Here is a 27,191-nt window from a genome sequence, read left to right on the forward strand (position 1 = left end):
AATTCAGTAATTACTAGCCGACAGTCGCGCATTCACACGAGGTATTTTAAAACAAAAACAAAACTTCATGGCGGAGGGCACCTCGCTTGTCCTTGCCAAACAATAACAACTACGGCTTTTCATCGTCATGTTTAAACAGAATAAATCATAATAATAATAATAATAATAATAATAATACAAAACAATATACAAGCAGGGCTTTGCCCTGTCCCCTTTTCATGTACAGGGCTCCTGGCCCTGTTACAGACCCATTCCCTCCACTTCAGGGCTGTGCTAATATACTATCACGTTAATACCAGGTCTCTTTCTCTTCCTTCACTCAAGTGTTCTGTTAACCAAGTTTATCGAGAGCATCCCGGATTTCCAGCTCGTCCGTCAGAAACTGGGCTGCATGTGCAAAATCGTGGAGAGCGACCTCTTCAAACAGCCAGGTGGGTTCAAGGGTTATTCCCATGTTAAAAGCACTGTATAATTACAAGTTAGCTCTGGCAGAAATAGGAGGACTGTGTGAGCACGGAGACTGCCACTACAACTATAGTGCATTTGGTGCATTCATAAACCAGATTTGCTGACTTCTTCTCTTACAAAACTGTATTTAATCCACTAAATAAACTTTAAAAGCAGACATTCATTCATGAGTTAAAGCTGTGTGAAAAAGGCCATATATTTAAAACTAATTTAAACCCCACTTGAGAACCAATCGCAATAAGGACTTTCTTTTATTTTTGGAGCATTCAACATTCCAGTACATCTTATCTTATTATTTGTTTATTTAGCAAACGCCTTTATCCAAGGCGATTTACAGAGACTAGGGTGTGTGTACTATGCATCAGCTGCCGAGTCACTTACAACTACGTCTCATCCGAAAGATGGAGCACAAGGAGGTTAAGTGACTTGCTCAGGGTCACACAATGAGTCAGTGGCTGAGGTGGGATTTGAACCGGGGACCTCCTGGTTACAAGCCCTTTTCTTTAACCACTGGACCACACAGCCTTATCTTGCGTTAAGATGTCATCCATGGATGGATCACACAGCACAGTTCAAAAGTAAAAGGAAAAAAAACAACAACAGTTATCTGTTTAATAGTAGTTCCTGAGTACAATCTTTGTTTTTATGATTTATAATAAGTTAATACGTCGTGTTATATAACAGAAATCATTTTAGCAGCCACAACCACTTGGCTTCCCTTAAAATAATGAGACCCGTCACACAACTGCTGCCTCGCGAGAAGACTCCCGACACACAACTGCTCCCTCGCAAGAAGACCCCTGACACACAACTGCTCCCTCGCAAGAAGACCCCTGATACACAACTGGTCCCTCACAAGGAGACCCCTGACACACAACTGCTCCCTCGCAAGAAGACCCCTGACACACAACTGCTGCCTCGCGAGAAGACTCCCGACACACAACTGCTCCCTCGCAAGGAGACCCCTGACACACAACTGCTCCCTCGCAAGAAGACCCGATACACAACTGGTCCCTCACAAGGAGACCCCTGACGCACAACTGCTCCCTCGCAAGAAGAGACCACAGCCACACAACTACTCCCTCGCAAGGAGAGACCCCAACCACACAACTGCTCCCTCGCAGTGAGAGACCCCGACCACACAACTGCTCCCTTGCAAGGAGACCCCTGACACCCAACTGCTCCCTCGCAAGAAGAGACCCCGACCACACATCCGATTTTAACTTTATAAAAATACTCAATAAACAAACCAGTGCTATATTTACAGTAATACTTTATAACAGATCAGTAAAGTTGCATATTACAGTTGTAATATTAATTTTCAAGCACATGTACTGGTAAACTTTAATATACTGTGCTGGCATGAAGCCGATGGCATGGAGTATATTAACACGTACTGTGGTTTATCTAGCATGCATAGCATTCTGAATGTTGGTACTTGCACAGAACAACTGTAAAAAAACACAATACAAAATGGAAAGATCAGTTTGTCATTGAATATATTACATTTATTTTATCAAAAATTTGTGTTTCCGATGGCTTGTTCTGTGACCCAAGCATCTTAATGCCAGCCCTGTAGAATAGTACTAAAGGGGTGTTCACACTGGACGCGGCGCGCATGCCGCCTGCTTGCGCCCTGCGCTGCAGTACTGTTCACACCAAACGTGGCAGGGTAAAGTCAGTGGGCGGTCTGTTGTTACGTCAAACAGTAAATACCAGCGGGAAAATAAAACTCTTTTGACAGAACTGAAGACACTGACAAAAGACAAAACTGAGGAGCAAAACATTGTGGTGGTGTAACCCCCACACCACCACAATCCCCCTCCTTTTGTATTAATTTTCTTAAAAACTGTTAAAATATAATAAATGTACGCCAAATAAAATGTTTTGCTTTATCTTTTAAGTCTGTCTGTAGTTAATTTATCCAAAAAAAAAAAAGTTTACGTTATGTAGCACCACAATCACCCCGAAAGACCCGACACCCCCTCCAAGATGCTATTAATATATATATTCGAAGAATGCACAGCAAACAAAACAAAGAGAAATTGCGATCGGTCTACTCTACCGGAGAAAGAAAAAAACTGTATGTAAGATCATTGTGGGTACATGACATCCTGAAGAAAACAAAACAGTACGGCGAATACCATCGGCTGCTCCAGTGAAGTGGCATGGCAGCACAGCATCGTTTAATAAATACAGCGGGTCTCTTTAAGTTTACTATCCCATCTTTTACATTTTTACTTATGGGTCATTCCAGGTCTCAGATTTGGATAAAACGTTTTGCTTTATCTTTTAAAAGTTTGTCTGCAGTTAATTTATCCAAAAAAAAAAAAAAAAGCTTATATTATAGTAGCAGGTGCATAATTATTTTTAATGTGGAGTTTTTTGTGCACAAAAAATAAATCTTACCTCATTTACGTATTTATGTATATTTAATATTCACTCTGTAATCCCATTTATACACTCACAGACCACCATTCTACATCTTTTTTATTAATATCTCGGTAACTATTAATTGCTGTATTGTACAACGCCAGGAAACCTGAAATTAATGCGAGCAGCTTTTCCTCCATTTTATTTTTTTATTTCTTCCTAGCAAAGGAACCTCCTGCTTTCCCTGATTGGCTGTTGGTAGGTTACGTCACGACGCGGCGCGGCAAAAGTTGAAAATATTTTATCTCTTGCACGCCGCTCTGCGGTGCCGCGTCCTTCTGCCGCTGCGCGTAACATTGAAAACCATTGCTTTTGCCATGCAGCGTCCAGTGTGAAAACCCCTTTAGCCAGTACAAGTCCAAAGCAAGGGACTGAAATAGTCTGATAGCTGGTTCACAGACCCCAGTTACCACTCGAGGCCAACAATCTGTTGGCCTCTATTCACAAAGCTTTAACTCATGAGTCAGTTAAAGAATGTTTTTTCAAAGTCTGTTATTTTTATGAATAAAACAAAATGTGATATTAACTGTTGTATTCTGGTTCTTAATGAAACCATCACTGGTCCAGAACAGTTTCAGGAATATCAAGCTTGTTTTTATTAATAAGTTTGATAAAACATTCTCTTTGTGAACAGTCCAAAATCAGTGCTAACTGAGGACTGTGAAACCAGCCGCTAATGAAACTAAAACCCTGCGGTTGATTTTCTTGCAGAGTGTCGTGACGTGCTGCTCCCGCTGATGACTGACCAGTTAAGCGGTCAGCTGGACGACCGCTCCCAGAAACCGGATTACGAGGCGTGCAGCCAGCTTCTCAGCAACATCCTGGAGGTGCTGGACCGCAAGGATGTGGTGAGTATCTCTGGAGCTGAACCATTCACTGGGCTTCCTCAAATGCACAATTGATTTGTGATCAAACCTTAAACCAGATTTACTAAGCTTTTGCTCTAGTGAAGTAATACAAAAAAAATAAAAGCTTATGATTCTGAATGAGAAAATAACAACGAAGGCATGTCGGAGCCTTGGATTCAGTGGTTCTGAATGAGAAATGGATTCAATGACTTGTTTAATCTGATTCTGAATCATTAGCAGTGTTTGATTTCTCTTGGCTAAAAGTGTTTTGCATTCTGCACAGTTTTGTTAATGTGTGCAGCTACTGTCTGGTTCAGACAGGTATTTCTGTCACCAGATTTATCAAAGTTGTGCTAAGATTTTAAATGTACAAACGAGGGGTAAAACAACAACTAATTTGTTGAATAATTGAGATAAAAATAGTCAAATAAGCCGATTTAGTGAATAAATAATGTATTTGATAATGTCTGGCGCGCAATTTGTGAACATAGTGTTGCTGTTTGTGCACTATATAAAAAAAACTGCTTGAAACTATTTATTAATGTTCTAAAATGTAATTTAATGGATGTAAGTTAATGGATGGCAACCGCTACTGCACTTTTGTCCTTCGGAAATCTGCACGCTACACTAATTACTTTAATGAGCGATTCACCCTCACCCTAACCCTAACCCTATCCCTATCACTAACCTTAACCCTAATCCTAACCCTAACCCTAAGGTCGACCCTGGTGATGGTACCCTATTACTATCTGAAGTTGCTTAGTGTACACAAATAATGCATTTCATTGTCATCTTGAAGAGAAACAGACCACCACTTTAGGACTTCTAAATAAAACAGTAACTGTTATCTTTGTCTTCTCTGAATCCTAATTGAGATCTGAAATCAATAACCGGTCATCTGCCTGGCATTTTTGGTTTTGTTGCAATAGCTCAGGTACATGTCAATGCAGTTACTAATCCAAAGGTTTTTGAACTGAAGGAGTATAAATTAGTCCTTTCTGTTCACCAGTCGATGATGCAAATTAGAACCATTCCCTCCACTTTAGGGCAGAGCCGAGTTTAATATTGAGAGACAAATAATGTCTCCTTATTGCACAAGCTTAGTATTGAGGATTCTTTTGGAAATACCAGCTTCTTGAATTTGAGATGCCAAATCGGTAACTCCAGAACAAGTGGTGTGTGTGTGTGTGTGTGTGTGTGTGTAGCTTCCTTTGACTTTGTAGGGGATTTCCCTACTTTGTAGCTTTATACCAAGTCTTTAAAGTGATTACTTGTTGTGCACTTCCATTTGTTATTTGAGTCTCAAATCGGCAGTTTTTAAATAAGCACTTGTGGTAAATGTATTGATATTCATCTTGTAGTCTTAGGGATATCTCCTATTGCACCTGGTTAAAGAAATCTCTTGCAGGCCATGCTTTCAGATAGGGCTGCAAGTCCATGGGGTCCCTGCCCCTCAATGGCTTTTTTCCTGTCCTAATCCAGCCAGTTGCTTCCCTTATTGACTGACATGCTTTCAGCCAGTAACACGCTTTGACCCAGAAGACACTGCTGAGGTGAAGTGACCCAGGAAGTGGAAGAGAATAAGGCATAGAAACTGCTAACATGTGTTCCTTTCAAAACTGCACATTTAAGACCAACAGCATGTAGCTAATGGAATTGCAAAACAGGTAAGATTTGTGGTATTTAATTAGCTACGTGGTATTTGGTTATCTGCTTTCATGAGGAACATTCTTTGGCTCTTTGTTGTGTTTTTCACCCCTCTATAATGCAGTGTCAGGGCAGGCTAATGCCACCAGCGATTGTGCCCAGTGTGTAGCTGTGCTCTCCCTCTCTCTGCAGGGCTCCTGCGGGGCACACGTCCAGCTTATCATGGAGCGTCTCCTGCGCAGGGTCAACCGCACCATCATCTGCATGAGCCGCCCCTCCCCTCTCATCGTAAGCACATTGTCACACATTGGCTATTTACTGCACATCTCAGTAGCATGCTTTTTCAAATAGCAAAACTGCACCCAATAAAGTTACCAAACCTGAAATAAGCAACTCAGACATTTCATTTAGGGGCTTGTGAGTAGTCTAAAACTGCTTCTTATTTGTTTTAGAAATGTAAAAGTGTTATCCTTTCAGACAAAAATTGTGCTAATGAAGTACATTTCATTGAGAATCCAGTCTGTTAACTCTGAACTCCTTTCATGTGCTCTGCTTTGTTACTGTGCTCCTCCAGTGGAACTCAAGTGCACTTCCTCAAACTATTTCTCTAAATATCTTGGAAGATAAAAGTCATTTTTTGCACATTTCTTCTTCTCCCCTGAGGATGCATGGCACATTTGTGATGAAACTTAGTTAAGGCATTCTTTTATTGATCACAACAGATTTTCTTCTGGTTCAGTAATTGCTTATACATCATAAACTCAACAGTTTTTATTTTGTATTGTAAGATTTTACATAGAAGTCTCCCGAGTGGCGCATCCGGTAAAGGCGCTCTAGCCTAGTCGCCGCCAGTTCAACTAAATTTTTAAAAAAAAAGAAAGTAGTTGAAACAAACATCCAAAAAATATTTACAAAATGATTGATGGAGGTTGTTTACTGTATGTGCCAGCAGGGACTTGATATATACAGACATGCTTGATTGGGGAACTGTCTTAACTAAACGAAAGGACAATACAGAACATAGTTAACACTAAATATGTGAACAATTAATCAGAAATTAGTCGTTAGTCTGTTGATTACTGACTTTGATTTCACACATACTTGTGTGTACATGTTATGCTTGTTTACATATATCTAGACAACTAAATCCAATTGTGATATAACTTGGTACGGACATTCTTTTTCACAAGTTATTGAGAATTTAAGAATCTGTGTATTTTGACGTATACACTTTGGATGTAGGTCATGGTGCCGCTTATACCGATCAATCAGTTCTGATGTTTTAATTGGACGTGGGTATGTGTGTTCCTCAGCTGTATAGAATCTCTCTCTCTCTCTCTCTCTCTCTCTCTCTCTCTCTCTCTCATCTCTCTCTCTCTCTCTCTCTCTCTCTCTCTCTCTCTCTCTCTCTCTCTCTCTCTCTCTCTCTCTCTCTCTCTCTCTCTCTCTCTCTCTCTCTCTCTCTCTCTCTCTCTCTCTCTCTCTCTCTCTCTCTCTCCAGGGCCAGTACCTGGCTTCCATGACAGCCATCCTGAGGCAGATGGACGATTCCCATTACAGCCATTACATCAGCACTTTCAAAACCCGTCATGACATCATTGTGAGTGCTGTATACTCGCCATTCCAGCCTTTCAAAAGCAGGCTGTAAAAATGTTGAAGATCTTTTAGAAGTAACAATTATTTCAACCTTGAATACTTTATTATTATTATTATTATTATTTATTTCTTAGCAGACGCCCTTATCCAGGGTGACTTACAATTGTTACAAGATATCACATTATATTAACATACAATTACCCATTTATACAGTTGGGTTTTTACTGGAGCAATCTAGTACCTTGCTCAAGGGTACAGCAGCAGTGTCCCCCACCTGGGATTGAACCAACGACCCTCCCGTCAAGAGTCCAGACCCTAACCACTACTCCACACTGCTGCCCTAGAATATATTCTGAATACGATTCAGAATGTATTGTAGAAATAGTATGTTAAAAAAAATGATGTTTCATTTTTGTTGTTTGGTTTCCTATTCTTTATGACCATGCACCTCAAAGTGCATATCGCACACAATTTACTCCAAGCACCCTGTCTGCAGTGGACCTTACAAAAAGGTTTAAAAAAAGACTGAACAAAATGCCCATTTCAAGTGTGTATCTGTGCATATGAGCTAGCTAAGTTAAGAACATAAGAACATAGGAAAGTTTACAAACGAGAGGAGGCCATTCAGCCCATCTTGCTCGTTTGGTTGTTAGTAGCTTATTGATCCCAGAATCTCATCAAGGAGCTTCTTGAAGGATCCCAGGGTGTCAGCTTCAACAGCATGCCCACTGTTTCTTTCTCCTGGTTCTGTTTAGGATTTCCTGATGGAAACGTTCATCATGTTTAAAGACCTGATTGGGAAGAATGTCTTTCCCAACGACTGGATGATAATGAACCTGTTGCAGATCAGGCAAGTGAAGTTTTATATAATGTACTGAAAACATGTTTTTACATGACTTAGGGGTATTTTCAATGCTTGGTAACTTATTTTAAGTAAATCTTTAAAAATCTGGGAAGTAAAAAAAGGAAGAAAAATAGAAAAGCAAAGCTGACGTCTTATAGTGAGTATGATTTTCAAAACCCTAACATTACCCTAAGGTTGCACTATTCTCCAAGCACCTAATCCCAACTATCCACTACACAAGTCATTCCTATCTCGCTATTCTTTACGTTTTCTTGTTTACTTTGGGGAAATGCAGGCTGCTCAGTTTCACAAAACCTACTAATCCTGAATTGTCCACTGTGACACAAGAACAAAACTTCAACTCTATTAGAAATGTTCCTGCTTACTTTTAAAAGCAAGTTGGCACAGCTGAGCTGAGCCCACTGTCTGAATGGGGAATGCTCTGCACCAATCTGCAGCACCCCTTTCCCACATCCTCACACAGATGTGGCAGAGTAGGGGGAGGAAATATGTAGTCCAGTGGTTAGCTGCAGGTCTACATCCCCCAGAATGCCATAGGGTTGGAGTAGAGCCAGAAGTGGAATCACCTGGCTCTAATTTAATGAAGGACACCTGCCTGGGATTGAGCAGGCAGGTATAAATAAGCAGGTCAAACTGTGTTTGAGAGGTCTGCGTGAAGGCTAAGGCCTGGGTGAAGCCAGTGGGGACAGGCCTACAGAAAGGTATTTGATACTTTTGATGGTATTTTGGTCACCGGTAAACGGTGTAGCCTTCCAGTTCATTTGTTAAAAAGTTTAGTTAGCACTCCTTGGAGGAGTTAGGATTTTGTTTTGTTTGTAAATTAATAAAAATCTACAGGCCCCCTATTGTTGTGAAAAGTGTTTCTTTTCACCAGAAGGCAGTGGAAAAACATAACCCGGTTTGCCACACTAAGGATAAAGGATGCATGCCGGCTCCTCCCTGTCGCAGCAACCTTCTCAGAAAAGATCAGTCACTCGTGACTGCTTGCTGTCTGAATTACTGTCTGATCATTGCACTAATGCTGTGCTTTCGAATGGACTGTCACAGGTTTTCTGCTGTCTTATTATACAGGGTTTTTCTACGAGCGATCAACCAGTTTGCAGATGTTCTCAACAAGTATTTCCTGGACGAGGCAAACTTTGAACTGCAGGTAAGTGTGCAGGGAACATCTTAACTGTAGATACTATATCACCATGTATCCACAGAGCTGGAACAGCACTGAGTGGCAATGTGAGCTGCAGGCATGTCCTTAAACTGCTTTGGAGAGACCAAACTTTCTCACAGAGGTGAGGGAGCAGTTTAGTCTCTCTGCCCATCCCATTGGTGGCTTCTCTCTCTGAGTTTGTGCCAGAAACGAGTATTATAGTATGAAGTGTATTAGAACAGTGAGACTATTAATGAGACTATGCTGATCGGCCCATCAAGGCTCATACAGTTGTTCCAATAGGGATTATCCACAATACTGTGTCAAATCATATGGTAAATGGAAGCAAGTCAAACTGCAGTGCTGTGATCCTGCGCTGCTGCTTTCAGTGTAAAATCAATACTTTCTTTTTTTCAGAAGAGGGCAGCATAGATTCTAGTGCTTTGATGTTTGATTATACTGAATATTGTTGTGCCCGCAGAATCAAATGCTGCAGTCTACTGATATAGGCTAGGCATTATTGTTTACCATTGTTATAAAATATCCCTGCTCTTATTAAAAGCAAACAAATATTTATTATGACCAGTATTTGGGCCTGTTCTTTTGTTACCTTGCTTTCACATGGACACGGCAGAATCTAATAGGATATTCCAATGGAGGGTTTAACTATTACTGCTTCACCTGGTAAACTGTTCCATGCATATGTTACTCTCTGCATTAACTTACTTTGGTGCCTACTTGTCCTTGTGTTAACTTTAAATATGGTTTAAGATTAGTCTAGTTGCCCTCTCATGTTTTATATAGATTTGTTTATCTGTACGGTACCTTGAACAGGACACTATTATACATTATTTACTTTCCATGATACTGTAGCTCTAAGTATGAATTTATACCCATGGCAGGGGATACTCATGTTTTTTTTGTTTGTTTTTCTATCAATGCCTTCATGCTAATTTGTGTCTCTTCCCTTCTGCAGCTGTGGAACAATTACTTCCATCTGACTGTCGCATTTCTTACCCACAAGTCCTTGCAGCTGGAGACCTTCTCGCAGGAGAAACGCAACAAAATTATCAGCAAGTAGGCGAAGGGCAGGGTTCAGACTGCCAGTCTTAATACAGGCACACAGGGGACACAATTATAAAACAAAGAAGACCCTGATATTCATGTGAAATTTGTATCAGATGGGAATGACTTCACATTAAAGTTACCTATGCTGTGTAAATTATAATTATATAAAAATATAAAAAAATCTAGTATAGGGTGCTGTGTAAGATACAAGCTCATCTTCCACTCAAGGTAAGAGTAGACAATAAGACCAGCCGTATCGTACAACCCCTATACGATATTCTACATGGAGCAAGTGAAATAGTTTGGATCGTATCCGTGCTGCTACAGCAATAGCAAATGCTGTCCAAGTGCCAGTTTTATTATTCTGGATAATGTATGTTTTTGTTGTATTTCTCCACGCCTTCTAGTTTCTCCAAATAGCATCCCTGAGCTACTTCAAAGATGACAAACCCTCTTCCGGCTTCTATAGTAAACAGCATTGACATACGTGTTTCTTACATGTAACCTCTGTTAGAGATATACAACTTCTCCTGCGTTTTTGAAAACTTGTTCATGTTGTGACAGCGGCTGGTTAATGTGTGTGTCTGTTCTATAAATATACAGTTGTAGTCAAAAGTTTACATACCCCAATGGAAATTTATAATTTCTTGAAATTTGTCAAACAAATAATTATAGGAAAAATCTTTTGTAGCAAAAGTTTTGCTTTTGTGGATGAGGAAAAAAAGTTACAAGAAATAGATTACTCATTTCAGCAATTTTTTTTTGCAAAACTCAAAAAATGCTAATTAAAAAGTATTCGTACCCTGACAAGGAAAATTAAATTAATAACTAGTTGTAACCTGTTTTAAACGATTAGGATATTTGTCAATGAGCTTTTGCTGTGATTCTTTAGTGATTTTTGACCATTCCTCAATGCAAAATTGGTCCAGTTCATTCAAATTCCGAGGACCTCTCGTGCACAGCCTTCTTCAACTCATACCAAAGATTCACAATCGGATTTAGATCGGGACTCTGACGAGGCCATTCCAGAACCTTGATTTTATTCTTCTTTAACCATTCTGAAGTATATTTTGATGTGTGCTTTGGATTGTTGTCGTGTTGGAACATCCAGTTGCGCTTTAAACCAAGTTTTGTAGCAGAGGGTTTCGGATGATTGGTCAATATCTCTTGGTATGCTATGGAATCCATTTTACCATGTATTGGAACTACATTTCCTGTGCCATTAGAGGAAAAACAACCCCATAGAAGTATATTACCACCTCCATGCTTGCCAGTAGGTATATTCTTTTCTTTGTTTGCTTCACCAGACGTTCTCCAAATGTAACGACTATCAGTGTGAGCAAATAGCTCGATTTTTGTTTCATCACTCCACAAAACCTTTGACCAGAACTCTTATCCATCATTCAAATGCTGTTTTGCAAACTTTAAGCGATTGTCCTTGTGACGTTTTCATAAAGTGTCTTTTTCCTTGGCCTGCGACCATTGTGACCTTCACCATGCAATACTCGACCTATGGTTGAAATGGAAACCCCAGTCCCACTTGCAGCCAATTCACTTTGAATATCTTTGGCAGTCAATCTCGGATTGTTATTAACCTTCCTCACAAATCTTCTACTTGTTCTTGGTGAAAGAACCTTCTTTCTTCCAGACTGAGGGATCATTGTGACAGTACCACGAGTCTTGTACTTGATAATAGAAACAGTAGTTGAAATTGGGATACTCAGACGCTTCTTGTATCTTCTTGTATCCATCGCCAGCTTTATGACTATAAATAATCTTCAGATAGCTCTTTTTCTTTTTCCCATATTGGATTATTGGTAATAACAGCAATCATCCTATGCCTAACCCTTTTATACTCTCTAAGAATGTTCACCTAAAATCCAGCATTTTCTAGACTTTTCTAGGATTAGGTTCTGCATTATCATACTGACATTTTTAGCGCCTTGTAGACGATACTATCACAGCATCAAAGGGTATGAATACTTTTGAATTGGCATTTTTGGAGTTTTGCAAAAAAAATTGCTTAAATAAATAATTGTAAACATCTATTGCTTATAACTTTTCTAACTCATTCACAAAAGCAAAACTTTTACTAAAGATTTTTCCTAAAATTCTGTTTATGAGAAATTTCTAAAAATTATAAATTTCCATTGAGGATGTAAACTTTTGACTACAACTGTATGTGTATATGATGTAACATTCCCATATAAGGGAAGTTACTAAACCATTTGAGAAATGTAGTCAAACTTAGACCAATTATTTCCATATCTGATGCCGAGAGACTAATGCATGCCTGTGTTTAATCTAGAATTGATAATTGTATCATCTTGTATTTTTTCTGGTGACCTAAAAGGTGTGGTTTCCCGCTTGTTCAGAATACCGCCTCTAGAATTCTGACTAAAACTAGAAAAAGTGAACATATTACCTCTGTTTTGGCCTCCTTACACTGGCTCCCTGTGCAGTATAGAATTGATTTTGAGATTTTGCTGTTAACTTACAAGGCCCTGAATGGATTAGCACCTAGTTATTTGCAGGAGTTACTGACCCCGTATCTTCCAAACCGCACTCTTAAGATCACAGGATGTGGGGCTGCTGGTTATTCCCAGGTCAACAAAAGCAACACGGGAGGTAGAGCGGGGGGGTTAGAGCGTGGGGTAGAGCGGGGGGGTATAGCGTGGGGTAGAGCCGGGGGGTAGAGCGGGAGGTAGGGCTTTTTCTTGTAGCGCTCCGGAATTATGGAATGCTCTGCCTTCGTTTGTCAGGAAAGCTGGGACCGTTACAGTTTTCAAATCAAGATTAAAAATGCACTTTTATAAAATGGCTTTCTTATCTTAGTGGGTTTTAATGTAACTTTAAAATTGCTGCTTTTGTATTATGTGTATACTGTTCTTTAAATCTGTTATTTAAATGGTCTGACTGTGGCAGTTGTATGTGTGACATGCTATACAAATGCATAGTGGTTTGTTCTTTTTTCTGTACTGTACAGTGCTTTGCAATACTTTTTGTATAAATAAATAAAAGTACACTGACCGTTGTTTTCTTCTTTAAAGGTATGGAGACATGAGGAAAGAAATTGGTTTTACAATCAGGGACATGTGGTACAATCTTGGTAAGGAACTGGCTTTGTTTGTAATTGTAAACCCCTTCCCTCCCAGTGCTTGTATTGAACATTGTGAACTTGATATATATAATTAAACCAAATGCATTTATCCTTCTTATGAAGGGTTTTTCTCCCAGTGTACGGATATGTGTTAGACTTCCCATTCTGCCCACAGAGGACGATGTTATCCATCATTCAGAGGTTTCAATCCTTACGCAGTTCAAAGTTATTTCCATTGCTTCAGTAACAGCAGCCATTCTTGAAAGGATGTTGTAAACCGCTGATCAGAGCAGCATCACTGCAAGATATTTGTGGAATTAGCTCTTCAAGCTACACAAGCATTTGTTGGCATTCTAACGTCCTGTACCAGGCTTATTTGCTGTTACAAATGTCAGCATATTTGTTAATAAAATGTTCATTTTGTTGCCTCATAGTTGAATGAAACTGAGACAATGATTGTGGTGGATATCCTACTATTGTTTAGTTTTTTCCACTGTAAGCATGGATTTCATTGTTGCAATGTGTTGCTATTGCTAATGAAGCAGCCCTCTCTGATGCTCAGTGTACCTCGCTGGTGTCCTCAACAGGTCCCCACAAGATGAAGTTCATCCCTGCCATGGTGGGTTCCATCCTGGAGGTGACGCTGGTCCCCGAGCCCGACTTAAGGAAGGCAACCATCCCAATATTCTTCGACATGATGCAGTGTGAGCACAACTCCAGCTCCAGCCGCAGCTTCCAAGCGGTGAGTAGCTGCAGTGTCAGGGTGTGCCTGTGCGGTGCGTGTGTGTGTGTGTTGGGAGGGGTTCATTCTTGGGATAAAGTCCTAAAAGCACGTACGTCATTATTGGAAGCTGACAGATGGTTAGGGAGCAGTTGGAGTTGAAGTGTTCCGGAGGGATTTCTAATGGGCGTCGTCTTCTGGTTTCAGTTTGAGAACGAGCTGATTATGAAGCTGGACCAGGAGGTGGAAGGAGGCCGGGGGGATGAGCAGTACAAGGTCCTGCTGGAGAAGACGTAGGTTCTTCCAGTCACCAAGCTGATCGAATGTATCCAGGATCCTTCATTGGTTGTAGTGGATGTTATATTCAGGATGCAACTCAATTTGTTTTTCTGACAGCATATTTATAAATAGAACCCTGATCAGTGGACATTAGCTGACTGCATCTGGAATGTAAGTGCCCAGGTAGATTACCCTGGTGTGAATCCTTTGACTGCATCCAAAAACTATACCCATCATAATTTATCTGAGCCAAAATATTTCACCTGAATGTACATCAAATGAAGTTGCAAACCAACAAAATATACTCATTCTCATATATGGTAAGAGTATTGCCTTTCAATTTTGCCATGTGTCTTTCAGTGACAACTGATAATTGTGTGACATGGCGGTACAATGACGCTCCTGCTCCCTCCCACTTGCTCCCTCTCACTCTCGCTTCCTCTTCCTCTCCCTCCCACTCCCTCTCGCTCCCACCCTCCCACTTTCACTCCCTCGCTCCAGGCTGCTGGAACACTGCCGGCGGCACCGCTACCTGGCCAGCTCCGGGGAGACCTTTGTCTTGCTGCTCAGCAGTCTGCTGGAGAATCTGCTGGCCTATCGCACCATCACCCACGACGAGAGCCCCGAGCACCGCATGAGCTGCACTGTCAATGTCCTGGTGTGTGACAATAGCTATTTGAATTATTAAAAGCACATTTAAATACAGAAGTCTTTAATGTGCCTTTAAAAAAAGGAAAACCTAGAGGTTGTCTGGGAAGGAGGCACACAGTGGGGATGCTTTACTTGAATTAAGCAGTATTTTCACTTGAAGCACTAACTCTGCAGATCCCTCAAGCGTATGCATGTTCTGATTGAGCTGTTGGAAGAATAAAGTTATGAAATAACTTAATATGTAGCTAAGATAAACAGATAGGTAAACATGAAAGCATGAATTAGTGAAGCCAATTTATTTTAAATGACAAAAGGCTGATTACATCCCACTGAACCTCAAAAGTAGGAGTCTTGCTGTACCCCAACTGTAGCACACACTGTATTAAAATGGGACTTGACATTACTTTGAGTCATATCGTTATGTTACGCATTTTTGTTTTAGAACTTTTATAAGGAGAAAAAACGAGAAGACATTTACATACGGTAAGACTTTTCAGCTCTTTGCATTTTTTTTACGCATTAATGTTACTTTTTCCAAGGTTGCACAACTGTGTAGTTAAGAAAACCAAATTGTTTATTGTGTATATTACTACCAGTTTTTTTTTATTTGTTTTAAAATGGAAATCAATAAGCTTGTTTGTTTTTTTGCTAATTTACGATTTTAAACATAATATTTTCAATGTATGTTTAATAGATTAAGTGTTTAAACGGTTTACTGTTAAATGGTCAGATACATTTTCAATGAAAGTACCCTTGATTTAGTATTTATAGTCCCATTTCCTTTTTGTATTAATTTAGGTTTTATACTGATTTTCAATTACAGTAGATTATAACGCTCTAAGATATTATAAATGATGAAGTGGTTTGAAAAACATTTAATAAAAGATCCCTGTAAAACAGAACATGTGGTTAAACGTTTAGTAAAATACTGACCATTCGCACTAAGAGAGCTGTGCCTACAACATCTGACAAATACACAATATAAAAAGTGACTCAATATTTCTATTTAGCCTTAATCTGAATCCTTTTCTCCTCTCCAGGTATTTGTACAAGCTGCGAGATTTGCAGCGGGCCAGTGAGAACTACACTGAGGCAGCCTGCACCCTGCTCCTGCATGCTGAACTCTTACAGGTGCATGTTTATTAGCAGAATTACATTTTGGTGTTTTTGAAAGGTGCTGGATTTACATATCTGGAGTGACTGGAATCCTCTATATGTTACTCCAATGCATTGCCTGGTAAAGACCATGACAAGGGAGCAGTTCAGTCTTCATGCCTCAAGCCTGCCCTGGCCTGGAGGGAGCACCCTTTCTCTTTGGGGGTCAGGGAGGGAGGGAGCAGTTCAGTATCCATGCCTCAAGATCTCATACCTCATTGATATGGTTGTGTTTTGGTGAAATATTTTGGAGGTCACATTTAAATGATTTCAACTGTCGCTCTCAATTATTACACATGTTTGTACTGCCTGTGTTCTGTTAGAAACCTGTTATCTAGAAGGGATGCATATCCCTGATGACAGATTAGTCACACTTGCATTTGTCCCTACCCTAACATACATGTTTTTTGTTGTTTACACAATTAATACATTTTTTATTACTAGAATTCATAAGTTGTATATCATAGTTATAAATGTGTGCTGACAGAGCAAAAAGAGTAGTCAATTAAATGTATTCTTTTCATTTTGTTTTTTTTGTAAACAACCAATTATTTTTAAAGGAAAGGCATGCAGTATACAATGTGAAAGAGCTTTTACATTGATGCAGTGGTACATACTGGCAAGTGGTTCTTCTAGTCTAGAGTTGATTGGGAAACCACTGCGTGAGTTGGACTGTTGTAACAGTGGGCTGTGTTGTTTGTCTCCAGTGGTCCGATCGGCCCTGCGCCTCCCACCTCATTCCCAGGGACCACTCCCAGGTGTGGAGCCAGCAGGAGCTCAAGGAGTATCTCTTCAAGGAGATCATCAGCTACTTCGACAAGGGCAAGGTGGGCTCCGCTCATACTTCTTCACAAACACAAGCTCAGACCATTTCTAATCCTTCAGAAGGGTTAGATAACCACACATTACAACTGTATGTAGTAAAGCTGTGCAAGCACTCAGATCTTTCAATAATTCCCTTTTCCACTTTTTTTGTTGGCAGGTGTTAAAGCCTATATATAATTTCATAACAAGCACCTGTACACTGAGTACCAATCAATGGCAATGACATTATGCAAAGAGGGATTTAAAAGCTGTTTGAAAGCAAATTCCTTTTACCCAGGAGCTGACATTTTTACTGCTGTAAAACAAGCAAATGCCATTGGCTCGTCACATGCACAAGACCTTTCTGTGAAATACTGGGGTTGTATACTGGGAGAGGTACTTGCTGGTGAGTTTAGTCGAGTGAGGTTAAATCTTGCCCACAGCCAAGGCTGGTGAATGTCAGGAATCAGATCCAGAGACAGAAGCTGTAGTTTAAAGGTGCTAAACATTTATTACACAACACACCAAAGAAAAAGGCACAAGGGCCAAAACAAAAGTTTTAAACAAACACTTGGCAGGCTAGACATTCGTCTTCACTGACCAATACACCTCTTATCCCCAATACAACACAACACCCATGTAACTTACCCCAACTCCCTCTCCCAAACAAAGGATTTCTGGCTCCTTATATACCACTGTGGCTTAATTAAACATCCATTTTTCAATTATTCTCTCCAGCCAGAGATTAACTCCTTCCCTGCCAACTCAACACAACATATGTGTAGGGCCCCTGCCCTGTCACACCCACAATTCACTGCACATTTCTATAGGAAAATTAGGAGTGAAAACAAAATAATTTTACATAGAATGGATAAAAGGTAAGACAAATAATCCCAGATAAATCTGAGTTTAGTTGGTTTGATTGGTACGCATCGTGGTACTGCAGAATGTGAAAGAAAAATGTACTTTTCAAATCACTCCATGCCATTGATTGGGAAATGCAGCTTTTAAAATTTTTAAATATGCTTCATTTAATACCTGCCAACAAAAAACATGTTAAAGTATTGGAGTACTTTAATAGCCCTATTATGTAGTTAACTCTTTCTTGATTAACATATGTTAAATAAGCTGTGGTGGGTTTTGATAGCTCTGATCTCATTTTAAATATGCTCAAATATACTTCATAAATTCAATGATGAATGTTTCGACTAGAAGACTCTTAGTTTATTTTACTATTTCTAAATGTAACACTATTGAGTGTCTGATAGCTCTCGGTGATAGCTGTGCTTGTGTAATTGTTCTGTGGTGTTTCAGATGTGGGAGAAGGCGATTGAGCACAGCAAGGAGCTGGCCAGGATGTACGAGAATGAGATATTTGACTTCATCGGGCTCAGCCAGCTGCTGGTAAGAACCAACATCACCAGGATGATGCCTATTTCAGTGGTCCCTAATCACCTAAAATATTCTATATAGTTCATTCAAAAGCCCGTAGAGGTCTGATTACTGCGGAATGTAGCTGATAAATCTGCTAGCGGTCCGTTGTCGGCTCCTCAAAACAAATGTGTTTCCTGTAAACAACAAAACAGCGCTGCAGTTCCAATCGTCACCACCGCGAGATCTAACTGCAGAAGGCAGAGAGAAATGTGTTGAGAAGCAAAATAACACAGATACCACAAACAACTTTGAAAAAAGTGTTTTAGGCAGAGTAGACCAACTAAACATATATACCTGTATTATAAATGTAAAAACAAATCTGAAAGTTATTTCAAATCTTTGTTAAAAGGAACATTACTAGTTCTTGTCTTTTTTTTTTTATTGTTACCATGTATAATAACAGAAGAATACAGGCTGTAACAGGCTGTGATTCCAGTGCTGTTCAGGCTGCATTTCTTGTGGGTTGTATGTCACCAGTGTTAAGTGGCTCACTGGTGTGAGTCTTACTTTATTAACTTCAATAACAGCAAGCAGTACAAAAAAGATATTCATGCGCATAATTGTTTGACCGGAGGGTTGTGGGTTCACTGGGGGTTGTGGGGGACACTGCTGTTGTACCCTTGAGCAAGGCACTTTACCTAGATTGCTCCAGTAAAAACCCAACTGTATAAATGGGTAATTGTATGTAAAAATAATGTGATATCTGTATAATGTGAAATAATGTATAATGTGATATCTTGTAACAATTGTAAGTCGCCCTGGATAAGGGCGTCTGCTAAGAAATAAATAATAATAATAATAATAATTACCAATTTCAGATACACAAGTGTAGCAGTCTTCTCTTCCTCTGGTCTAGCAAAAGAGCTCTGAACAAGCCTTTCTATACCTAACCAGTGGTGACATCATTCTTCCACAATTCTTTTTTTGTAACTGTTCTCCAGTACAGCTTGCTATCCTCCTGTACCATTCCTCTCTTGTCTAATTTTATATGGGTATGTGGAATATAAGTCCATCTGTCTATAAGAATGTACATATACCACACTTGTGTTTCTAACATACTTGTTTCCTGGTTTTGAATCTCAATGTCAGTTCTTCTCAGTGTGTGTGTGTGCTGTTGAAAGCCTGTGTGTCTTTTTCTTTTTTCTCTGCAGAAGCAGCAGGCCCAGTTCTATCAGAACATCATGCATGCCATGAGACCCCAGCCCGAGTACTTTGCAGTGGGATACTATGGACTTGGTCTTCCTTCTTTCTTGAGGGTGAGTACTCACCCTCCGCTCTGCAGCTGATTAATGAGGTGTTCATGCACCATACATTTCCCAGATCAAATATTGTAGACAAAACGTCAGGAAATTTGTATATGTGTAGGTATAGCATCATAGTCTATATTACTTACTAAAATACTATAGTCTATATTACTTAATAAAATATTAGTCTATATTACTTACTAAAATACTAGTCTATATAACTTATTAAAATACTGTAGTCTAAAGAAAATAGTTCCATACAATTTCTCCACCATGCACTTTATCTATTCACTATATACTGTAGGTCTCAAATGTGCATTTTTGAAGGAAACGCTTGTTTTAGCAAACATGTATTTCATTTTAAAACTTGTCCCACTGTAGGATAAACGGGGTTCGTATGGGGCTTGGAAAACCTTGAAAAGCCTTGATTTTCACTTTGTATATTCAAGGCCTTTTCTGCACAGCCCAGCGCAGCTTTAAAAAGTTGCTGCGGCTGTGAACCAAAGAGACGATGCAGAGATCACGAGTGACCTGCTAATCATAATGCAGATAACCACTAAAACTACTGCTGCCCCCTTGTTAGTGGAGGCAACCGACATTATACAATGAAGCTCTGACTTGTCAATGCTATCTTAAATAAAATAAATAAATAATTTAAACAAACATAATGTACTAAAGTCATGTATAATGTTACAATCAAGTTAATGTTAATCAGTTGCATCAAACTGACTGTATAGATAATCTAGACAAATGTAAGTCTAGGACATTTAAAAATATGCACTGCAAGGTTTGGCGAAGGCATTTATCTAAAAGCTGCGTGTCATGTCAGACAGACAGCAGCCACGAGCAGCTGGCGCAGCAAGTTGTGGGATACGAGAATGAAACCTCTTCGTGGATTCAGTCAGATTATTTATTTATTTATTTGCATGTGAACGTGCTGCATCACAAAACTGCTGCAAAGTATGGTTGTATGTATGTATGTATGTATTTATTTATTTATTTATTTAAATGCTTTCTCTTGTGTTGGATTGTGGCAGAGCTCTGCCTATAAATATTGTGGTGGTGTGTATTTTGGTGGTGGTTGGCAGGGATGGGGTTAATTCCTGTCCCTGCCAAAAACATGTGAGAATGTGGCTGCTCCTAACTGAACAAATATTGTTAATTGGGAGCAGCCACATCCTATAAATGGAGAGCACAGAGTCCATTAAGGGGAGGGGTTTGATGAGTGAGTCTGTGTTGTTACTATGTCTCAGCATTTTGTAAGTAGTGAAGGCGAATGCCCAGCCTACATTTGTGTGTTTGTTTAAACCTTTATTTTGGCCCTTGTGCCTTTTTTGTTTTATATTTTGTGTTATTTTTGTTTATAAAAATCCGCATTGGCACTTCATACAGTGGTTCTCAAAAGTATTCACCCCCCTTGGACTTTTCCACATTTTATTGTGTTACAACATGGAATCAAAATGGATTTAATTAGGAGTTTTTGCCACTGATCAACACAAAAAAGTCCATAATGTCAAAGTGAAAAATAAAATCTACAAATTGTTCTAAATTAATTACAAATATAAAACAGAAAATAATTGATTGCATAAGTATTCACCCCCTTTGCTATGACACACCTAAATAAGCTCTGGTGCAACCAATTGTCTTTAGAAGTCACATAATTAGTTGAATGGAGTCCACCTGTGTGCAATTAAGGTGTTTCACGTGATTTCAGGTTAAATACACCTGTCCCTGGGAGGTCCCACTGTTGGTTAGTACATTTCCTAACAAAAACTACATCATGAAGACGAAGGAACATTCAAAGCAAATCCGGAATAAGGTTCTTCAAAAGCACCAATCAGGGGTAGGATATAAGAACATTTCCAAGGCATTGAATATCCCCTGGAGCACAGTAAAGTCCATTATTAAGAAATGTAGAGAATATGGCACAACTGTGAATCTGTCTAGAACAGGCCGTCCTCAAAAACTGAGTATCCGGTTGAGAAGGGCACTAGCCAGGGAGGCCACCAAGAGGCCTATGGCAATTCTAAAGGAGTTACAGTCTTCCATGGCTACGCTGGGAGACACTGTGCATACGGCAACAATAGCCCGGGTGCTTCACAAAACTGGCATTTATTGGAAAGTGGCAAAAAGAAATCCATTGTTGAAAAAAACTTGCATCAGATCTCGGCTAGAGTTTGCCAGAAGGCATGCGGGAACTCTGAGACTAAGTGGAAGAAGATTCTATGGTCTGATGAGACCAAAATAGAGCTTTTTGACCTCAACGCTAAGCGCTATGTTTGGCGTAAGCCTAACAGCACACATCATCCTGAGAACACCATCCCTACCCTGAAGCATGGTGGTGGCAGCATCATGCTATGGGGATGCTTCTCTGCGTCAGGGCCTGGAAAGCACGTGAAGATAGAGGGCAAAATGGATGCAGCAAAGTACAGAGAAATCCTGGAGGAAAACCTGCTGAAGTCTGGAAGAGACCTGGGACTTGGGAGAAGATTCATCTTCCAGCAGGACAATGACCCCAAACATACAGCCAAAGCCACACTGGAGTGGCTTAAAAACAAAAAGGTCAATGTCCTGGAGTGGACCAGTCAAAGCCTGGACCTCAATCCAATTGAGAATATGTGGAAAGAGTTGAAAATTGCTGTTCACCGAAGGTCCCCATCCAACTTGATGGAGCTTGAGCAATTTTGCAAAGAAGAATGGGCAAAAATTGCAGTGTCCAGATGTGCAAAGCTGGTAGAGACTTATCCAAATAGACCCATGGCTGTAATTGCTGCCAAAGGTGCCTCTACCAAATATTGACTGAATATTGACTGTTTGTCAAGTCTTGTTCAGTGTTACGTGTATTGTAAGGGAACAGGGCACGCTGTTAAGAGAGTGTGTGTGTGTGGCAGGTAGTGGTCCCCCAAGCACTGCGCCTGGAAGTGATTGACTCCCACCATGGGACCCCAGGTACAGGGCACTTCAGGGTCACGAAGGCGTTACATCTGCTTCGCCAGTCCTTCTACTGGGGGCAGTGCAGAAGGGACATTAAAGGATCACTGTCGGTGCTGCGACACTTGCACTGCCCGGAAAGTACCCCCAGGCCAGTCGCACGCCCCCCTCCAGCAGCGCCAGGTAAACTGACCCATGGAGAGGTTCATCGTGGATGTCTTGGGCCCCTTCCCATGCTCAGAGATGGGGAACAGGTTTGTCTTGGTGGCCCTCGATTATTTCACCAAGTGGCCGTACGCCCTGCCTGACCAGGAGGCGGAGACGGTCGCTGAAGCACTGCTGGAGAGGTTCTTCATTTGGTTTGGGATCCCACAGGAGCTCAATTCGGACCAGAGGCACAACTTCGAGTCCCAGGTCTTCATGGAGATGTGCCGAGTCCTGGGGAACAAGAAGACCAGTACCACCCCGCTCCACCTGCAGAGTGATGGATTGGTGGAATGGTTTAACCGGACGCTGGCCGTGCAGCTGGCTGTGACCACCACCAATCATCAAAGGGACTGGGACAGCCACTGCTGCTGCTGGCTTGTTGCTCCACAGTTCAGGACTCCACTGCCTGTACGCCCACCTTACTCATGTTGGGATGTGAGCTCCGCACCCCCGCAGAGATGGTCTTTAGCCGGGCCCTGGATGCCCTCAGTGTGCCATCGGGCCCTGAATACGCCCGGAGGCTGCAAGACCAGCTGGAGGCAGCCCACCACTTTGCCAGGGACCAGCTGCAGGCTGCTGGGGTCAGACAGAAACGGAATTATGACATCAGGACTCGTGGGCACCACTTCAATGTCAGAGAGCTGGTTTGGGTTTGTAGCCCCAACTGGACAGCCACTGGCTCGGGCCCTGACAGGTACTGGAGAGGATTGGGGAGGTAGTATACCGGGTGCAGCTGCCGCAGAGAGGGCGCATGGTGGCCTTGCTTCGGGACTGGCTGACTCCCTACCAGGGAGGAGGGCCTGGAAAAGGCCTGGAAGTTTACACTTGCGTAAGTGTACAAACCCTGGTTAAAGCAATATTTGTTTGCAAGCCATACTTTTTAGGTGTCTTGCACTTCCTGGGTCATTTCACCTGGAATGTGAAATTGTCCCCAACCTTTCACTAGCTGCTTTCCTGTCAATAACCAATCAGTTGCCTTCACTGATTGATTGACATGCTTTCAGCCAGTAACATGCTTTGACCCAGAAGACAGTGTTGGGGTGAAATAACCAAGGAAGTAAAGCACTGACAGACTCCCTGGAAGGCAAGAAAAACAAACTGGAAACTTTCTTCAAGTTAGTGCAGTACCAGTCTGCTTTAAAATGAAAATATAATTTTGCTATAACATGTCTTTATTTCAAAGCTGCACATTTGAGAATTATGTAGCTAATGGAAGTGCAACATTTGCACACAAATACATTCATTTAACTTACAAAAGTAAATATTCGCAATCCATAGCATAGGAGGTCAGAATTAAATAATTTGATTACTGTGCTGATAGTTAATAAGAAACAAATCATTCTCTTTTTTAAAACGCTAAATTGTGAATGGCATTGTGCTGATTCCATTTCAGAACAAAATATTCATTTACCGCGGGAAGGAGTACGAGCGTCTTGAGGACTTTGGCCTGAAGCTGCTGTCTCAGTTCCCCAACGCATCGAAGATGACCAGCACAGCGCCCCCTGGCGAGGAGGTCCGCAATTCATCAGGACAGCGTATCCTTTCCAGTATTTTGGTGCCCATCTTTGAATTAAAAAGCTTACTAATAAAATGTTTTATTTTAAAATATATATATATATATATATATATATATATATATATAATATTTATTTATTTATTTATTTATTTATTTATTTATTTATTTATTGTGAGTGTAGTCCTAGGGGAAAAAAAGGACTACATCTCCCAGAAGGTCACAGGCTGAAAAGCCTTCATTAATTGTTTTATTAGTGATTATCCCCTGCACCTGGTGAATTAGAGCCAGCTGCAGGGTATAAAAGAAAAGCAGCCAGTCTGTTCGGGGCTGCTGTGTGGAGCGCCCACTTGTTAGCGTGCACAAGCATAGGAAAAATAAAGGTAGTGTAAACCTGTGTGGTTTTGTTTTGTTTGTACATTTTGTATTACAGGTAAACAGCTTAGCTGTCCTGTTTGATAGTTAAGTTCTGATTCTGTGTGTTTTAGTTAAGTGCTCAAAAAAGAGCTAGGTGTTTGTTTTGGTTATTTTGTTTTGTGTTTATTAAAAGTATCACGTCTGCGCTTTAAAAACCTCCATTTCTGTGTCCTGGGTCTGTTTTAAAGGGGCAACGAACCCGAGTGGGTGCAGTTTTATTACATATGGTGGTAGTGGTGGGATCTCGACCGATCGTGGAAATCCGTCGGACCCAGCTCGGATAAATAATGATGAATGTGGATGCCCTGCCACAGCTGCCCAGCAGGAGAACACAAGAGTCCAACAGGAAACCAATAGGATACACGCCCACCAGTTGGAGGTAGCCAAAAAGGAGATGGCCACCCTGAAAGCGAGACTGGAAAGCCTGGCTCCAACCGGACCTCCTACCAATGTCACCAGCAGTATCCGACCCAACCACGTACTACAGAAGATGACCAAGGAGGATGATGTGGAGGCCTTCTTACTCACGTTTGAACGGACGGCCACCCGGGAGGGATGGCCGGCAGAAATGGGCGGGCATTCTGGCCCCATTTCTACTGGGAGAAGCTCAGAAGGCCTACCACGACCTGGCACCTGAAACGGCAGAGAGTTATCCATCCCTAAAGGGGGAGATTTTAGCTGGGGCCGGGGTTACTCAAGCAGTAAGGGCACACAAATATCATGCCTGGTCTTATGTCCCGGGAGTTCCACCCCAGTCTCAGATGTTCGACCTAATTCACCTTGCAATCCGATGGCTCAAACCCGAGCTTAATAGTCCTGACAAGGTGGTCGAACTACTGGTCATGGACCGGCACCTACGACCACTCCCAGCGCCACTGAGGAAGTGGGTCGGCCAAGGCAAACCGACTACCATATGTAATAAAACCGCACCCACTCGGGTTCGTTGCCCCTTTAAAACAGACCCAGGACACAGAAATTGAGTTTTTTAAAGCGCAGACGCGCTATTTTTAATAAACACAAAATAACCAAAACAAACACCTAGCTCTTTTTTGAGCACTTATCTAAAACACAGAACCAGAACTTAACTATCAAACAGGACAGCTAAGCTGTTTACCTGTAATACAAAACGTACAAACAAAACAAAACCACACAGGTTTACACTACCTTTATTTTTCCTATGCTTGTGCACGCTAACAAGTGGGTGCTCCACACAGCAGCCCCGAACAGACTGGCTGCTTTTCTTTTATACCCTGCAGCTGGCTCTAATTCACCAGGTGCAGGGGATAATCACTAATAAAACAATTAATGAAGGCTTTTCAGCCTGTGACCTTCTGGGAGATGTAGTCCTTTTTTTCCCTAGGACAACACTCTCTCTCTCTCTCTCTCTCTCTCCTATCTATCTATCTATCTATCTATCTATCTATCTATCTATCTATCTATCTATCTATGTGTGTCATTTATGGTCGTTTTAAATATAAACCTATTTGATAGAAAAAACTGATTGTCGTCATATATTTGATATATAATTTTAACAATTAAAATGTTATTGGTGATCCTTTGTTTGTGGTTTCTAATTATATGTAACTATAACTATTTATATGTAAATATAAATTGTCAAATTTATGAAGGGATCTTGGATAGCAAGCACCACAACATTACATTGCCGGTTCCAGTATCATTTATAGCAGCTACGAAAAAGCAAATAAATAAGGTGGTGTAGTAGCAGTAACTTCATTTTAATCTATTTTGTTTGAGATGTTCTGTACACCACCTTTACCTGTATTGTGACACTCATTTTAAACAATCAGTCTTGTTCATGTTTGTAAATGCAGCACAGTCCAAGCTGCTGTACTTTCATTAGGTTCGGATGACTGCTTAGCTTGAATTGGAAACACACAGAGTAGGTTAATCAGAGTTGTGGAGCACCAATACCTTTCTTCAGGTAAGTCCTGAGTGTAATATAGAAGCATAGTGCATGTCTATTTCTTCAGTGAAAGCACATATTTAACTTGTATGCTGCTTCCAGTCTTGCTGAACCCTGCCCATATTGACTATCATTAAGCCCTGTCCTTAACCCTGTGTCCCAGACATCCAGTGTTTCACTGTGAAGCCGGTGATGAACCTGCCTCCTCGATACAAGGACAAGCCGGTCCCGGAGCAGATACTACAGTAAAGCACCTCTGTACCATTACTGGGGATATCGGTGGGGAAGGAAGAGTAATGAATAGGGCATTGGAGGGTAGGATGCTCCAGGTTAAATCTGTCTCTGCATTTGTATGTGATCAGAAGCAAAGCAGAATGGAGTTAGATTGGTGTAGAAGGAAGCAGCATATTATCCCTACTGGGCATGCAGATCCTAACTAAATAACTGCATGGTCACACTCGTCCTGCACCCAGCCCTGGGTTTCAGAATTAAACTCAGTTATGTACAACCCTTTTAATATCACTTGAAAGGGATTGAGCAAAAATTGTTGACTTCATCAGGAGTTCTATGTCATTCTGTGGGCTGTGTGTTTCTACTGTATTTTATTTATACAGCAACTTACTTGCATATGAACCTTCTAATGTTGTGCTTTTTACCCGAAATGATATGAAGTGGAGTAGAAAGCAGTTGTGTAAGGTTGGGTGAAGAGGCTGGTGTAATTTCAGGAAGCAGGCAGTGTTTT

At 40.8% G+C, this 27,191-nt stretch overlaps 1 protein-coding gene across 4 annotated transcripts in view; it reads left to right on the forward strand.

Moving 5' to 3' along the window:
• Positions 1–27,191, forward strand: part of LOC117411725 (dedicator of cytokinesis protein 5-like) — a 152,507-nt gene that overhangs the window by 94,250 nt on the left and 31,066 nt on the right. For 2 of the 4 annotated variants that reach the window (XM_059013776.1, XM_059013778.1), the window contains exons 25-42: positions 325–431; positions 3,613–3,749; positions 5,589–5,684; positions 6,898–6,996; positions 7,748–7,842; positions 8,929–9,007; positions 9,978–10,078; positions 13,120–13,178; positions 13,757–13,911; positions 14,098–14,183; positions 14,671–14,827; positions 15,263–15,303; positions 15,861–15,951; positions 16,683–16,802; positions 18,094–18,183; positions 19,365–19,469; positions 23,989–24,130; positions 26,613–26,694. In XM_059013776.1, the coding sequence (XP_058869759.1) occupies positions 325–431; positions 3,613–3,749; positions 5,589–5,684; positions 6,898–6,996; positions 7,748–7,842; positions 8,929–9,007; positions 9,978–10,078; positions 13,120–13,178; positions 13,757–13,911; positions 14,098–14,183; positions 14,671–14,827; positions 15,263–15,303; positions 15,861–15,951; positions 16,683–16,802; positions 18,094–18,183; positions 19,365–19,469; positions 23,989–24,130; positions 26,613–26,694 (1,842 nt within the window). Of the gene's footprint in view, positions 1–324; positions 432–3,612; positions 3,750–5,588; positions 5,685–6,897; positions 6,997–7,747; positions 7,843–8,928; positions 9,008–9,977; positions 10,079–13,119; positions 13,179–13,756; positions 13,912–14,097; positions 14,184–14,670; positions 14,828–15,262; positions 15,304–15,860; positions 15,952–16,682; positions 16,803–18,093; positions 18,184–19,364; positions 19,470–23,988; positions 24,131–26,612; positions 26,765–27,191 lie in introns of those variants that run through there. The other 2 variants (XR_009319807.1, XM_059013779.1) reach the window with 2 other exon arrangements.

This window comes from Acipenser ruthenus, chromosome 46, assembly GCF_902713425.1.
Source record: "Acipenser ruthenus chromosome 46, fAciRut3.2 maternal haplotype, whole genome shotgun sequence".
NCBI lineage: Eukaryota > Metazoa > Chordata > Actinopteri > Acipenseriformes > Acipenseridae > Acipenser > Acipenser ruthenus.